Source organism: Buteo buteo, chromosome 8, assembly GCF_964188355.1.
Source record: "Buteo buteo chromosome 8, bButBut1.hap1.1, whole genome shotgun sequence".
In the NCBI taxonomy this organism is placed as follows: Eukaryota; Metazoa; Chordata; class Aves; order Accipitriformes; family Accipitridae; genus Buteo; species Buteo buteo.
Genome location: NC_134178.1, coordinates 525854 through 542059, shown reverse-complemented (window position 1 = coordinate 542059; position 16206 = coordinate 525854). Strand labels below are relative to the sequence as shown.

Genomic DNA, 16206 nt, shown 5'->3' with positions numbered 1-16206 from the left:
TTTTGCAATCTGGGAATAAATACTGGAACTTATGTGCTTGAGTGTAAGTTTCCTTAGAAATACACTTCAGATCTGAGAAAAGGAATTTTCTGTTAAGGAATTGTATTGATTTTAGTTAGACTCTTGTCCACACAGAAGCTGGATCTGGATAAGTAAGTCAGGAAGTTAGTGTTATAAATACCAAAATAGTAGCATCAACACAGTGAGACATAATCCTATATGAAGACATTAACTAAGGGGATGAGGAACAAAGGAGATTAGACTAAATGTGAATTTAAGTAATTTGGATTGAGTATTGCAGAGCTAAGATTCCCTAAAGGACACAAGGTGTTCATCACCAGTTAAAACAAAAATTAGCCTACTATACCACATTTTATTTAATTCCTTCTACCCTTCCCTCATCCAAAAGTACTGAAATCATCCTGGTCTTCAAAGATATTATTGTGGAAACTATTTGACATATCTGAAAATGAGAAATGTTCATGGACTGCAAAGTTTAACTGAAAACAAAGGTGACCATTAATAGAGAAACGACATTAGGCACAGACTCTACATGACATCTACCTCTATCATTATATCCTTTTATTCTGATGCAAATAATGTTAGATATTGCAGCCTTGTGTTTTTACCAATATTAACAATTTTTGAAGTATACTCCTTATAGGATCAATTACATGTCTTTTACTTATGCTGCTCTTCCAACCCACTACTACAGAAAGCTTAGCCAAGTAAACTATAATAGAAGATTAAATGCATGTTCTAAGTTGGTGTGTGATCAAAGACATTCCACGTGGAACAATTACAAAGAACATGGGTGGAACAAGTCAAGCTCTGGATGTTAGATGGAAGGAAGATCCACTGCATTAGAAGTTGCTGATCTGCTGGTGAAAACCAAAACTGATTTCTGCCAAACTGTAAGCTAATATAGGTCACCTCACATTATGCAGTAAAGTTATATGACATAGTAAATTTTACATTGAAGTAAAGGAGACACAGTATTTAAGGTGAGGAATCTTTACATGAGAGAGAATTGACTCAAGAGGACTAGCACTCAGCTAGACTGCAACATCACACTGGCAGGATATTAAATGAAAATTTCAATCAAGGGAACAATATCTCATGAAAGCTGCAGAGATAGATATATTAAGCTTGCATTTTATTTTTACTGTGTGTATCTGAATACCATCTAATTATTTCCATCAAGAAATGCTTAAATGGTTAGAACTCAGAGAGAAGGTCTACCTTCATCATGAAGGTTGCAAAAATAACAAAAGACCAATCTGTTCTAGGTTATTTCTCCCTGGAAACGGACCAGGATGCTTGGCAGCAGTAGGCCAATCTAAGGAAATTTTGGAATCGTTTCAAATGAGGTCAGGATTGGAGATAATGACAGTGATCTTTGCCAAATCCTTCTAAGCAACTATCGATAGCAGCCTTGTTAAAGAAATATAGAAACAAATCCTATTTTTAACAGGGAAGGATGGAGAAAGTTGAAACAGATTCCAAGGTCAAAAGTCTATGATCTTGCTTTGAAAGACCATGTCAAGATTCATTACACAACATAACACAGGACAGTTAACAAGCTTTACAATTAAGCTGGATTCTAGAATTTGGATTGAAATTTTTCTTCAAATGGTATGTATTCCAGTCTACATAATGTGAACATGTTTGTGTTCATATATGGAAGAACTTTTTCTTTTAAATAACAACACATGAAGTAGAAACAATGGGAAAGTTATCAGTGTTGTTTTCTCACAATAAATGTCTAATTACAACAATTCAGATTGTATTAAAGTTTCTGATGTTCCTCTTTATAGATTAGAATAGCTTCATTTTTAAAAGTAAAAGTAATTTTAAAGACTTTTCCAGTAAGCTGATAATTTAACTGTAGGAAAGATAGTACAAACTGAACTCACTTTTTCCACATATTCAAAGACTAAGTATAATTTTCCTCTTCTTCTGAAGGCTTCTTTCAGCTCCACTATGTTCTCCTGTTTCAAAGTGCGAAGCATTTTAAGCTCTCGTAAAGTGGTTTCTTTAACTTCTTCATTTTCTAGAGTGCAAAGTAAAAATGACACAGTAAAACTTATTATAAACCAAATCAAAACCCCCAAGTAACAAGTGTTATAAACCTTTATTTTGAACTCCTGATTAAATTCTCTGTTTCTAGATATTACAGAGAAAAAGGCTTATTTTCCACTGTGGACTCTCTCTGCTGCCTGGATGCTTCTGCACTGGAAGAGAGGTAACTAGTGACTGTGCTATCATTATGCAACCCTCACAGACTCTCCATCAGTACCATCTACGTTTTCAGTGGCAGAAGTCATCATAAAAACCAAATCATTTGCATTTCTATCTTGTTCATTATGAAGAGCACTAATATGCTTCAAAAGACGTACACATATGTACAGACACATCCTCCACCCCACAAATACAGGTCGCACACATGAAGCACTGGCAAGGTTAATATGTCCACAGCAGAAACACTGGAATGCAAAGCTCATGTTTGAACAATGTCAAAGAAATCTGTTTGATTCTAAAATAATTTTATTCTCCAAAAGCCATGACAAATCTTAAGACTGAAGCACATATCTGTAAGTCCTATAAGTTTCCCCACAAGGCTTTCAATGGAAATTCACCAATGCAGACCAGTGCAGCAGCCACAGAGAGCAGAAGAGCAAGTATTGATTCAATGAAGCCTTGAATCTGATTCTGAGGAGTCAAGAAATTTAACTGTTGTTTTGACAATTTAGTTGTCCGAAAGCTGTTCAAGAAAGGAGTGCTGTTTTACTAAAGCTTTGTACACTGCTTATAATCAAGGGGCCCTGAAATGACTGGCTTCTAAAGGATACTACCAATGAAATGACAAGTAAACCAGATTACATTAGGTTTTATTTTTCATTTAGTAAAATGAAATCCATTAATTCAGTAAATTTGCCCACGCACATGTAGAAGCAGGGTTCTTAATCTCTTAGAACTGTTATCCACAACAGAGGGATATTAAATGGGATATGACTGCATAAATTCAAAGCTAAATCACATTTGCAGCTCATGTACCGCAAGGACAGTCAGAGACTGAGGAAGAAGAAACAAGGAAGAGAAATTGTTTTTCCAAGTAAGCAAAAGGCAAGAACAGGTTTGCAGGGGACAGAGAATAACGCAGGTCATGTAAACGTATATCATCATCATCAGAAGAGAGGAAAAAAAATAAAATTGAAGTGTAGCAGGAGGGAAGAGGAAAACAAAATACTATCATCACAACTGTTTTGATTAAAAAAATATATAATTTAGAGCAATCTAAATCATTTCATTTTAAAACTGAGTGCTCAGTGTTGGCTTGCATCAGTCTGATTACATAATTTCATCTATAACTACACACACTCTTTCCAGCGCATTTAGCATGCATATGTCAACAGCAAAAATTCAGTGAAAGAAAAATGGCAATAGAAACAATTACAGTATCTTCAGATTTCTAATGAACTACTGTATTAAAAAGACAGATGTGAAATGGGCTGAATCACATCCATCAAAAGAACTTCAGTCATATTTCCAGAAACTTGTAAACAACTACCTAAAACTCTGAAAAGCAGTCATCAGTCATGTAAACTGGTATTATGTAACACTCCAGGAAAGCCAGACCTAATGGCAATGTTGTATTTTTTGATTTAATTTTTTTTGGCAGATAATATAATAATCCCATTTAGGGCTAAATACTGAGATTCATTGCCTAGGATCTGTACTGCATAGCCATATCGAGTTCCAAAAAGGAATTCTGAAGTACTTGCATGACCTGGTCAAGATGGTCACCGCAAATAAATTATCTCCTACATTATTTAACATGGATTTAAAACAGATTTCTGAATAGCAGAGCTAAAAAATTCATCAAATATACTCTTCAAGTGTCTGGCAAAATCAGCTGCAAAGCAAAGAGTTTGCATTGCATAAAACAGACACAAATCAGACTTTGCTGTGTCTAACTGACTCCGAAAATTACAGTCCTTGTAACCAACCACACCTCCACGGCCACCAGCAATCCTGTAACAATAACAAAAAAGAAAAGTTTGCTAAAATAAAGTGGCTGCTGTTTCTTTAAACCACATCGTTAGTTTTCAGCTAAAGCCTTGGTCTATGGCAAATCATTGCTGCCATCGCCTCAGACTGGGATGACTCCTCTTATTACTTCATACTTGGCTTCTCCTTCTGTTTGTGCTAGGCCGTTAGGGATCAGCATTAACTTCTGATGTACGCGAAGCAGACAGTTCTCTCGTGGCTGATCACCAGTTTTGCCTATGATAGGATACTGGAATTCACTGTCCCCCAACGAGCGCAGGTCAGCCAGCCAGCCTGGTCAGATCTTTGGTTTTATCAGCGGAACAGGTATGTGCAGCACTGGCAGCAATTTCCACGTGTCCTGTCTCCTGCCACCGACTTTGCCAGCAACAGTAAGCCTTGCAGGAGTCGGCTCTTCCCCCCTCTCAGCAAACTCAGCAACACCGGAGAGTACACAGAGGCTGCTGTGAGGGGGCAAAGAGCAAGTCTCCTGTGGTGAGCAGAGCCTGCCAAGGGGAGGGCAGCACTGCTGCCTCGCCACACAGCTCCCTCAAATCCTCCCGCGGATCCCCGAGCGCTCCTCGATTCCTCTTCGTACCACTGAACTTCACGGTGACTCCTCTCAGGCTCCTCCTTTTACCCCTTCGAGTCCCCCTAACATTTAGATCCCCTCCCACAGATTAAGGGTGACAAAGCCCAAAGACTCTGAAAGCCACTACTACAAGAGGAATTTTTGCCATTTTCTGATCACACCGAGTCTCCAAGTGGTAGATCTTACTACTGTGTATGGCACCACAATCTCAGTCGTGTTAAGGTACATGCACCAAGAAAGAAAGGTAGTTATCTAGTTGCAGTCCCTAGGCAGGTATGAAGGATCAAGTGCCTTGAATATTCACAGAGCTAATAAATCATCATTTTTAAATCATGTCTTGATATATTCAACTTCTTATTGTAACCGGAGAGATATTAACAACATAGTTATTGACATGAAAGATTATGCAGCAGAAAAGGTTACCTTCACTGTCTTTGAATTTCTTGATAGCCACAATTTCATGTGTCTCCTGTAAAACAAAAGCAAAGAAAGGGAAATGAGCAAGATCTGTTGTGTATTTTCTCTTTTTTTTTACCTGATCATCAGACAAAAAAAACCAACAAAGAAACAGCATCCAGAGAAATTTCACAATGCAAACCAAAATTTATTAAAAATCTGGTAAATACCTCAGTGATCAGGCCAAATGCAATACAAAGCCATATGTAGCGGATATGTCACAATTAGGAACCCCAATATGAAAAAACAAAGTTAAATGCCAAAAATTCATATTTTAATACCTTGTACCAGATATCAATTACATTTTCAGAAGAGCTGTCCCTGTGACTCTCGTTGCTTAGTTATTCTGAAAGTCAAACAATCTTTTATCTAACCAAAGTATGAGTCTGGGTGCTTATCTTTGTGAGCTGAAATGAAAATACTGTACTAGCATGTGGCAGACTAAGGCTTACAATGAGACCTGTAATTTTGGTTGCCAAAAGTTTTTGGGCTTCCAAGTTCAAATATCCACAAAGAACATGGTTTTAGAAAAGTAAATTCTCAGTGGCTCCTTAAAAAAAAGTTGTCGTCTTAAGGGAAGCATATCCAAAATCAGAATCACTAATTGCATTTGAAAACGTTAATCTGTGTTTACTATACGGTCATAGGTGATAACTTCTTAATGCCTGCCTGCCTTTGCATTCCTCTAGTCTATTCTCACCAAACCTGATCATCATAGGTCACATTTTTCTCTTAAAGGAAGACATTTGTCTTGTTGTGGGAGCAGGAACACATTTAGCACACAGCCAAAATATAGCCAACATGACATGACTAGTGCAGATTTGTTAAATGCAATGATGCAGCACCTCAATTTTAATAACAGGATGGGGAAGAAGCTTTAAGGTCAGAGTAAGTGCACGTGAGCAGACAGGCAGTAGGCTACCTGGGTCACTTGACAAGCTAAATCTAGCTTACACACTTTTTCCAAGCAGCACAGTTTAAAAAAAAAAACAAAAACCAAACAAAAACAAAACCCCAACCCAGTATCACACTATTAATAGCATACAAAGGCTGGATTGGAAACAGCAATAAAAAGGTGAGGCCCTTCTGGAATGCCTGAAGACATCTGCATAACTAAGTACTGAATAGCACAAACATTTACTCTGTTTTTCAGTTCAAATCATTGTAACACATGAACCTGTAAAACACCTGATCCCATTTAAAATAAAAGCACCTGGAAAGACTACTGTAGATAGTGAATAATGCCTTTTAAGGCCCTTAATTGAAAATCAATACTACCATGAACAAAACTCAATAAAAATGAGTTTGCAAACAAACACACATATATATGTGTGTGTGTATAATTTGCATGTTTGAAAAAAATCCTTCCATCGTCACTCATAGCATCTATCAGAAAAACTTGGAAGCATCATGTTGTGTATTGATTTGTGACGAAACTGTATCTATGTCACACTGAAGAAGGTCAGTTCAGCAGAAGCAACACATGCTACTAACTCTTAAGAGAGTACTTGCATTGCTTTTCTGCTACCAAAACCTACCCTTCATGTACACTGTTCTAATTTGACGGCTGATACATCGCATAAATTCAGCTCAGATACTACAAAGGTCGAAGCGCTACTCTTTGCTCAACCAATTTACAGAACAGCAAAGAAAGTGATATCAGAACTGAGGAGATAATAGGCATTTCAGGTTCAGAGTGATTCTGACTGGCTTATCTATAGCTTTTATGTCAAATACAGTTCCTAAATATTTTGGTTTAGGAAGCTTACAAACTTAATGGTCTAAACAGAACTGAACAGGCTATTTTACCAGTTATATTGTTACTACTAAATTATAGTATTGTTATATTTATTAAATCTAACTATAGGAATAATAGTAATAGTTACTAGCACTATGAAGGAACACTGCTAAGAGAGTGAGTAAATTAAGCTTATTTGACTTCTGATATCTACTTAGGAGACAGATGCTAGAGCTGCCAGGCTCTAGACATGCAGAGCACACCTGAAGTTTCAAACAAGTACTGACACGCACTAGGTGCAAAGCAAACAGATACCACATTGCTAAGCCCTGAGAAGATGGACAGAATCAGGGATACAAAGAAAAGCAGAGCTTTCAGCAGTGAGGGAATTCAACAGTGAAAATTCACACTCCTGTGGGAATCTGAAAGGTTCTTTACAGATCAAATTTAGACTTTGTTACGTCAACCTTTACTTAAAAGTCCTCTTGGAGATCTGAGCTCTTTTGTGGATCTGGTTCTCTGCTCCTCAAAAACAGGCCAAATTGCAATTCTCCAAAATAGAATTGTCATTCTTTAAAATATCTTTTTTGCATTTCAAAAAGTTTTTTTTCAAGACTGTACTCTGAAACAGTACTGAAAACAATGTTCAGTCTGATTGCAGAAATCCCGCTTAAACAATAAGTCAGTATCCAACTCCTAGCATGGAAAATTCTGGTATCTAATTAATGTATCATCTAGGTAGATAAGCTGTTACTAGTGATTCAATGTTTGAAACTTCAATGAGTGTCAAGGAAAGAAAAAACTCAAGTAATCCTACATATTCTGTGCTCTTTATGGAACACAGGATATCCTTTCTGATCTCTACTACTTACTACTACTAGCTTATATCATGAAGTATGAAAATTTGAGTTCACTTAGCTGCAGTTCTGCTTCACTCAGCTACATTTATTACTAAGCATCTCATTATCTTGTTCTACTAAAAAATTCCAGCCTCAATATTTCACTTTCTGTTCTGAGGCAACGGCAAATTCGCAAATGTACGAGTCAAATCTCTCTTAGCATTGGTATTACCTCTGCTTATTAAGCACACGTATTATAAATATTCTGTGTTATAAAACTATAGGAAAAGCACTGTTTTACAGCTAAGTATGCAACAACAGATGAATATTACTGAAAACACTTTGTGTAAAAGTTAAAGACTACACAAACTGATTATTCAGACTACAAGATTATGTGTGTCTAAAATGGGGCAAAATATGTCTCTTCTCCATGTACAAACCTGCTGATACCATTTAATAAGGGTAAGACAAATATTTCTTAATCCATGACTATTCTATTTGCTTTATATATAAACATATATAGAGAGAGAGAGGAGGAAGGAGATGGAAAAAGAGTATCTCCAGTCCTGGAGATGGGAATGACTGCATGGTAGGGCTCAATCCTTTCCTTTACCTCAAAATATGTATGGGAATTGCCTCTGCAGAAAACTGTCTGTCCACTTAGCCAGGGATGAGAGGTGAGTATCCTTATGGGAGTTGAGCAGTTCTCACTGCTCTTCTGCTAGCCACCCAGAAACTTCTCTCCCAGGTTTCCTCACAAGATTGTAGCACCCAGTATTTTCTGTGACCAGTATCAAACTAGGAGAGTTCCCTGATTCGAAAGCATTTCATTTTACCTCATTTAAAGGATAGAGATCTCCTATTTTTCCATTGTCTCTACATAATATATATCGCATGACAGTACTCTTCCAAACCAGTGCAGGAATGTACCTCTCTCATTTTCTAGAAAAATCCTTGATGTTAATGATGGGAGTACTCAAGGAGAAAGAAAGGTGCTCCTCAGCATAACTCAAGATCTTAGAACTATAACCATTCTTCTCTGGAAAGAGAAATATATCCTACCAAACTATACGCTGGTCTTGAAAAATTCATGGGACAAAACCATCTCGTTAAAAGTTTGTCCCTATTTCATTTCAGATTTCCATTAGGATTTTTTTTTCCTTTTTATTTTGCTTATCAAGGAAAATTTGACACAAAGCATAGGTACACAAAAGATTCTTGAAAAACAGATAATCTTATGTCCTTCACAAAGTTACATCATTCAGCTGTAATTTTACTGCCTCACCCTATATGATTACAAGAATTTCTCAAGCATGGCTTTTTTTAAGCAACTGAAAGACTAAAGTTTATAAAAATCAACAAACAGACAGCAATAGTCAATACTGAGCACATGCCATGAATCAGCAGCATGTTGCTGCCTTTACTCAGACAGTGCTGCTCAAGCAATATCTAGTACATCACATCAGGGTTTTATGCTGATATATCAAATGGCACATTAAGATATGATATGGCATGTTCTGTGATTGGCTCATATTTTCTATCTGTACAAGTATGAGGCTATAAGACCCAAAGATAAATGCATGCTTAACTTCTGCTAGAAAAAGTTAAATCAATCACATTCTCTACTTATAAATAAAAGTCACACTTTATAAAAATAATTTAGAAGCAAGCAAGAATCTGTGATTCGATCCTCACCAATCCATAATTACATTCATACAATTTAGTTTGCCACAACAAAGACATACATTAAAAAAATCAACAAAATTCAGCCAAACATATGCTATGGCTCATGTCTTTTCTGAACAAAGTAGTACAGTTTTACTTCAACTTGCATAGGCATTATTATGTTTTTCAACATTTAAGTGTTTAGAATTGATCTTTCAATAATGTTTATTCTAGCAAAAATCACAGAATATTAAGCAATCACCAGTGAGGCAACAAAAGCCCATGAAACCATTACAAGACAGTAAAGCATTTACTTTTCATGAGTTGCTTAAAATGAAACTCTTAAAAAACCAGCAAATTCATTTTTCAAAGTTACTCTCAAAACAAGAACAGAAAATACTAACTTTTTAGTCAGTATTCATCAATGTATCATAAGTGTAACATTTGTCATTACAAAAGTCTTTCAACTTAGGCCACGCTACATTGCAATGCAAGTTCTGAGAGGTAACAGGCATTGTTACCTGCATGTACAGCAGGTCCTTAAGACCTCGCCCAGACACTTCCCTGACTCCATTTGCATTCTGCCTTAAAACACTGCTACCTTTGGGCAGTCCCAACAGATCAGAACCCAGCTTCTATCTTCTTAAGACTTCTAATATTAGGTGCCGGAATTTTGCAACATTACGTGCAAAATCTAGCGGAGTATCTTAGAATATTCTCTGTAGAAGAGAGAGATGTGCAAGATGATGGATTCAATTTCTTTTTTCAAACCATTTGATATTGGAAAGTATAAGTCATAGCACTATGTGTTCTTGTACACCTTCAGAGAATACTTCAGAGAATTTCCCTCGAGAGGTGTTTCTCTGTTCTCATCTTATATTTCTCCCTTGAGAAAAACTGTAATTCTCCTATTTTTTCAGTTAAAAAAACCCCACACTTGGTTTATCTATGAAATATCACCCTTAACATAGGTGAACTTCCAGGAAATTACCTACTAATCCAGAAGTCCTATTTATTTTTAGGAAGACACAGACCCTCTGTTAAATAATGGCAGAACTGTATGTCTGAGTTAACACAATGCCTTTATTTACTGGAAAATTGATTAGAATTTTTCCGACACATACATGTTACAGTTTACTTGAGAAGAAGCATCTAGAATGAATTGCCACAAATCAGTTTTATCTCTTGAAAGCTCAATGTTCTTTACTAACTAGCTAAGTGCAGAAGACTCTTAATGGAACAAAGATTTATATACTTCACATGCCCATTTTAAGGAAGATGGTCACACTGTGTCCTAGTTGAGGAAAAACAAAAGGAGGACTAGAGAAAGCTTGAGCCACTCTGGACCCACTGGAAGATTTCCAAGGAGGAACAGCTATAAAAGCTCAGCTATTCCACTGGGGAAAGAAGCATAAGAAATGGCTGAAACCTTTAGCTACCAGTTTGTCAGGAAATGACAGTAAGCATGTGCAATGATGGAAGGAGACTTTTTTAAAAAACTGCAAGCAGATTGAAACAGTTTCTCTGATTTCTTTATCTATGTCTTTCATAAACACTTGCAACAGCTGTGTTGTCTCTTCAGATGTTACCAGTAAACGCCTGCATTACCCGTTTTATTCCTCTGGTTTAAATCAAGTGTAATTTAAGGGAAGCATGAACAGCAAGCATTTCTCACCCAACCATTGGACGAATCTGTAAGCTAAACGAGGGGCCCATCTGTATCCAGAGGCTCACAGATCAGGGTCCCCCTCTGAACTGCCACAGCCCCCGCGGCAGGCTCGAGAGAGACCAAAGCGTCCCCCTCCGCTGGTGGCAGAGGCTCGCCAGACTGCGGTAAGTTTAGAGGCTCGCAGGACAGCTGGGGCTGGAAGGCACCTCTCAACCACTCTTGAATGTCCCCATCCCCAGAGATACTCTGAATAGCCTTTGATATCCAAAATCCAACACGACAAGTTTGGTAGCAACCTGCTGTAGCTGATTCTGCCTTAAGCAGTTATTAGGAGGCACACCTGAATCCTGAGGAGCACATTACAATGTATGCACTTTAGATTCTTCAAAAACTTGAAATCTACCCATTTATGGTTTGGGTTTTTTTCCTTCTACTTTCCACAGAAGTTACAAAGACTAATCTTAGCCTTGCAGGCTAGTCCCCTCCCACTGTCATTTCAGCTGGGCAGCGGTGCACGGAGTGATTCAGAGCAGAAGTACAGTTGAGGAGCTCTCGGTCACCTCTGCCGAAATGGAGGAAGCAACGTCCCTAGGCTCCCGAGGAAGCCTGGGAGGACTTGTTTCTTTATATTGAAGTTAGCTCTGTGCAAATTCTCCCCGCCTCCTCTTTTACATTATGCTGAATGCTGGCTCTTCATAAACATTGGGAATTAGCACTTTCCTTAACCCAAGGTTATAACATTAGCATTTAAACAGTCCTACAATGCTAAAATACTACCCTGAAAAGAACACTTGAAGGAAGGGAAGCCACTCAGTATTTTCTACTAACTGCTAGGCTGATGATAGTGGTTAGCATTGAAACTTTCATTGCTTCAAATGGATTTTTCACATTTATTCACAATTTTCTCCAAGCAAGAAAGTAAATACGTATTCCCAAAGAATTTGTACAATAGTGTAATGAAAAGGATGTGGAATAAAAAGCAGCTTTTAAATACTATAAATGCAGCTGTTCTGGCTTTTCATGGTAAACTAGTATTATTGTAGCAAATTTTTTAATAATCTGGCCTTCGTTTCATCCTGTTGTGGCACTAATCTGTATCATTTTACAATTTGACAGTATTGTTTAATCACAAACCTAGAAGTAAAACAGAATCCAGATTCAGCAAATGGCTATAAAATTTTTCTGATGCTGAAATGCCAATAATAGTCATTTCAGCTTCAGACCTCAGTCCTCTTCCAGTTCTATTTGATTTTTTTTTTTTTGTCTGTTAACACCGGAAATTGTGAACATTTGTGGAATAAAAAAATCAAGCTATTTATAAATAGTATAATACTGCACTGGGCAGATCCCAGCATTATTTAATTACTTCTTACAGCATAATCTTGACACTTGGAATACAAGTGATAAGAAAGTGGAAAAAGCAGGAAGGCAACCTGTACTACCTTTATGGCTTCCTTTAAGATACTGTTGACTCCACAAACGCAGATGTCAGCAAGGCATTTATAATTACATTGAACTTCTTAATTCTTTGTTATTACTAATGTGATGCTCCTTCCCTGGGTACTTTGTAACTCAAGAGGAGGTAGAACTTATTGGAAAATACTTCTTTTGTTTTTTGTTGTTTGTTTTTTTTTTTTAAAGTGCATCAGTACCAAAGTCTTCAGTATTATTCCAACTTTGAGCATCAAAATTGTTTCAGTGATTAGCTAAACTTTTGAAGTTCATCACAGTTCAAGCTTTAGTTCCGCAACTGATACAATTTATCTGGTACTTTCACAATTTAAATTTTTCTCTTTTTTCTTATCAACAGTCAATAGCATTTTCTTTAGTCTGTAAAACAAGATTTACTACAAGTCAAAGGCAAACTTGTCAAGCAGGTTCCTGAGGCCAACACTCTTCAGGTGGAATTCAGTTTCAGATTGAGATATCTTATTTAAATTCAGATCCCTGCATGTGAGTTGTCTGTTCAAGCTTCTACTACAACAAGCAGAGCTGGAGAGCTCTAAGTTGACCAGTCACTCAAGACATGATTCAGTAGCTTAAACATAGGCATCTAGTAGTGTTCAAGATTCCCTAGGTATCTACAACACTCACGTGGTCCTGGCAGAAATGACAGGGGACTTAGAGATGCATACCTCCTAGAGCAGAAGCTAGAGGTAAGGCATAGCTTCCCAGGTATTGCCAATAGCAGTAGGAGCTTATCCTTAGGCAACTGAAATGCACCCTTCATCCCCAAAAGAAGCATGAATTTAACTCCCCTCTATTCCTTGACTAGATTTCCATTTACTATAGAGGGAGTTTAGACACTTGTACAGGTGCACACATACATACCTAAATCTGTATCTTAATCATACCATCTTTCCAGGTCTACCAGCACATGAAAAGAAAATCAAATCAAAGCACATATTCAGTTTAAGCATGTATGGGAAATGCACAGAAATCACATTTGGATTTTCCAATCACGGGTAATATTGGCCAGAATGGGATTTTGTTTGTTTGTTTGTTCCTTTTAATTAAAAAGTTTGTCCCTTCTCTTTTCATCAAGTACCTCACTCAAGTCTCCACCACCTTTCAAAAGACAATCAAACCCTGTCCTGCTGCAAGGACTGAGTACCTTTGGATGCTGCCCATCTGGTCCCATTAAGCTGTATGGGATGAGTTGCTGGTAATTCATCTTCTTCCTCAGCCCTTTCACTAAGCATAGAGACCTGGGAGACTTTGCTGGTGAAAACCAAGGCAAAGGTGCCACTCAGCACCTCAGACTTTATCTGGCTCTGCTGTCACTAAATTGCCTGCCCCACTCAGCAATGGGCCCACACTTCCCTTGTTCAGCTTTTCACTACCAAAGTAGGAGTAAAAGCCCTTTGTGCTGCCATTGCAAGTCTCAGCTCCAGCTGAGCTCTGGCTTTCCTGACACTATGCAGATCCACCCAAGCAATGTTTCCAAATTCCTCCTTTGCAGCCTATGTGTGCTTCTACCTCCTGTATACAAGGTTTTTTTCACTGGACCTCCACCATGAACTCCTTGCTTAGCCAAGTCTGTCTCCTGAGAAGTCTGCTTGCTTTTCTAAGCACTGAGATGGGCCATTCTTGTGCTTGAAGGATATCGTTCTTAAAGGACTGCCAGCTTTCCCTTGCCTTTTAGAGCTGCCTCCCATGAGCTCCCCACCCACCAGTTTCTTGCATACTCTCTGCTTAAGGCCTGTATTCTGTTACTTTTTTCCCCTCTCAATGTATTCACGATCTTGAGCTCCACTATTTCACAGCCATTGTAGCCAATTATAAGAATAATCTGGCTGACCCTTCCAGCACGTCTGTCAAGCAATTTTCCCCGATATCCTCCATAAAACTCTTGGACCACTTACATCCACCCATGTTGCCCTTCCAGCAGACACCAGGCAAGTTAAAGTCCCCCATGAAAACCAGGGTCTGAGATTCAGAAACTTTGCCATCTGTTTAAAGGCTTTGCCTACTTCTTCATCCTGATCAGGTGGTCTACAACAAAGTCCCAATACAATGCCACAGTTTCTGGTCTCACCGCTAATTCTGAACCACAGCCTCTCAACCACACTGTCATCCACCCCAGAAAAGACCTCCATGTATCTGAGATACTCCTTCACACAAAAGGAAACCTCACCCCTCTTTGTCTTTTGAGCCCACCTTCCCTAAAGCACTTGTATCCATCCATCATATAAGCTCCAGTATTAATTCTATTTTAATAATTTTTAAATACTAAGTAAATTTTCATTTTAGAGCACAAGCTAGAATAGAATTTCCCAAGCTTAGTTTGCTCAGTTTACCATTATCTTAGAAAGAAAAATTGTCTATCTTGGTGCTGAAGGAAAAAAAAAAAAAAAATTAAAAATAGCAGCAACTACTGTCATTTCCACACTGCAGACTTACACACAAGGTTTGCCCTAACTTTAACTTTCCCTCTCATGTGCAATGGCAGCAACAGCTCCTCTGTATTCTGAAGCGCGCCTTAAACCACTAGAGGTGGTAATGGTCTACTTAGATACCAAACAGCCATTCCAGATCTGCTCTGGAGCAGAAGCAAGAGCCATGGTTGCGGTTATTTTTGGTTTTAATACCTTAATGTGAAAGACAGTATATTTTAGTAATGATAAGCTTTGCACATCTGGGGGAAAGCCCAAGCTACAATGTTTTTCTTGTCTAAAATCCTAATGATGAAAAGTTTTATGTTTAGTGTTTCCAATTTAAAAAAAAAAGTTTTAAACTGAAAATTGGTTTTTTCCCCGTTTTGGGCTTGCAAAATAGTGTAACACTGTTTTGTCTGTGCAATTTAGTAGGTAAAATGTAACCAACACCTTTGGTAATCTGGCCTCAGCTTGTTCCATAGCCAAACCTCTCAACATTTCATAGATGTCTACATCAACCCTAAGAATCTGCCATTCCATGTCCTCTCTGCAATAAGCTATCACCTTTCTCCTCAAGTAGCACTAAGGCTCACAAACATCCCTTTCACTTCTTTCAGATCTTTAATGATAACATTTTTGTGTTGTTCTCTAGGGAAGGGATGATAAATTTGAACAGGAAATGCCACCTGTATTTGCTAGCCTCAGTTCTTTAGCTACTTCTTCCATTGGACAACAATATTATGGAGAGAAAATATTTTTTCTATTTTGTGGCATTTACAAGAAAACCATCTTTTTGCTCTCTAGTGTTTTTTTTTTCCTCAAGAGATATTTTTGCTGACATTATGCTCTTATCAAATCTTCTAACAGGGAAAGCTCTATAGGTGCAAGTTGGTACTGTCATCTTGTCCTCTTCTTGTCCTCAATTTTTTTAATTGTTTTAGCATTATAATAGAGCAGGATCATTTTTCCTGATGTTTTATTGATCAGTTCTCCTCCCTTCTGACTCCTTCCCTACCAGCCTGATAGATGCTCTGCAGAATCCTGAATCAATGCTCTTTCCTACTTCCCTTTCGATTTAGGTATTTTTAAAAAGTTTTTTCCAGTCTGTATATTGATATATGTTTCAGTGGATACCTTTGTTTCTTCTCAAAGTTTCTACATTCAGGTTTGCAGAGAAAGAAAGGCTTTTCTTCTCCGGAATTATACAGGCAGTGCATTCTTTGGATAATAAGCGAGAAATTCTTGCCTCTTAAGAAGACTGCCATTTTGCTCTACCAAGCATTTAAAATTGCATTCCTTTTAGAGGTTTTCTCTTCTTT

General features: G+C 37.7%; 1 protein-coding gene across 1 annotated transcript in view; it reads right to left on the bottom strand.

The window, feature by feature from the left end:
• CDKL5 (cyclin dependent kinase like 5) overlaps window positions 1-16206 on the bottom strand; it is a 139051-nt gene that overhangs the window by 50835 nt on the left and 72010 nt on the right. Inside the window, exons 5-6 of the mRNA XM_075033392.1 lie at window positions 5066-5111; window positions 1917-2053 (exon numbers count right to left, since the gene is read on the bottom strand). Coding sequence (XP_074889493.1) covers window positions 1917-2053; window positions 5066-5111 — 183 coding nt within the window. The remainder of the gene's footprint in view (window positions 1-1916; window positions 2054-5065; window positions 5112-16206) is intronic.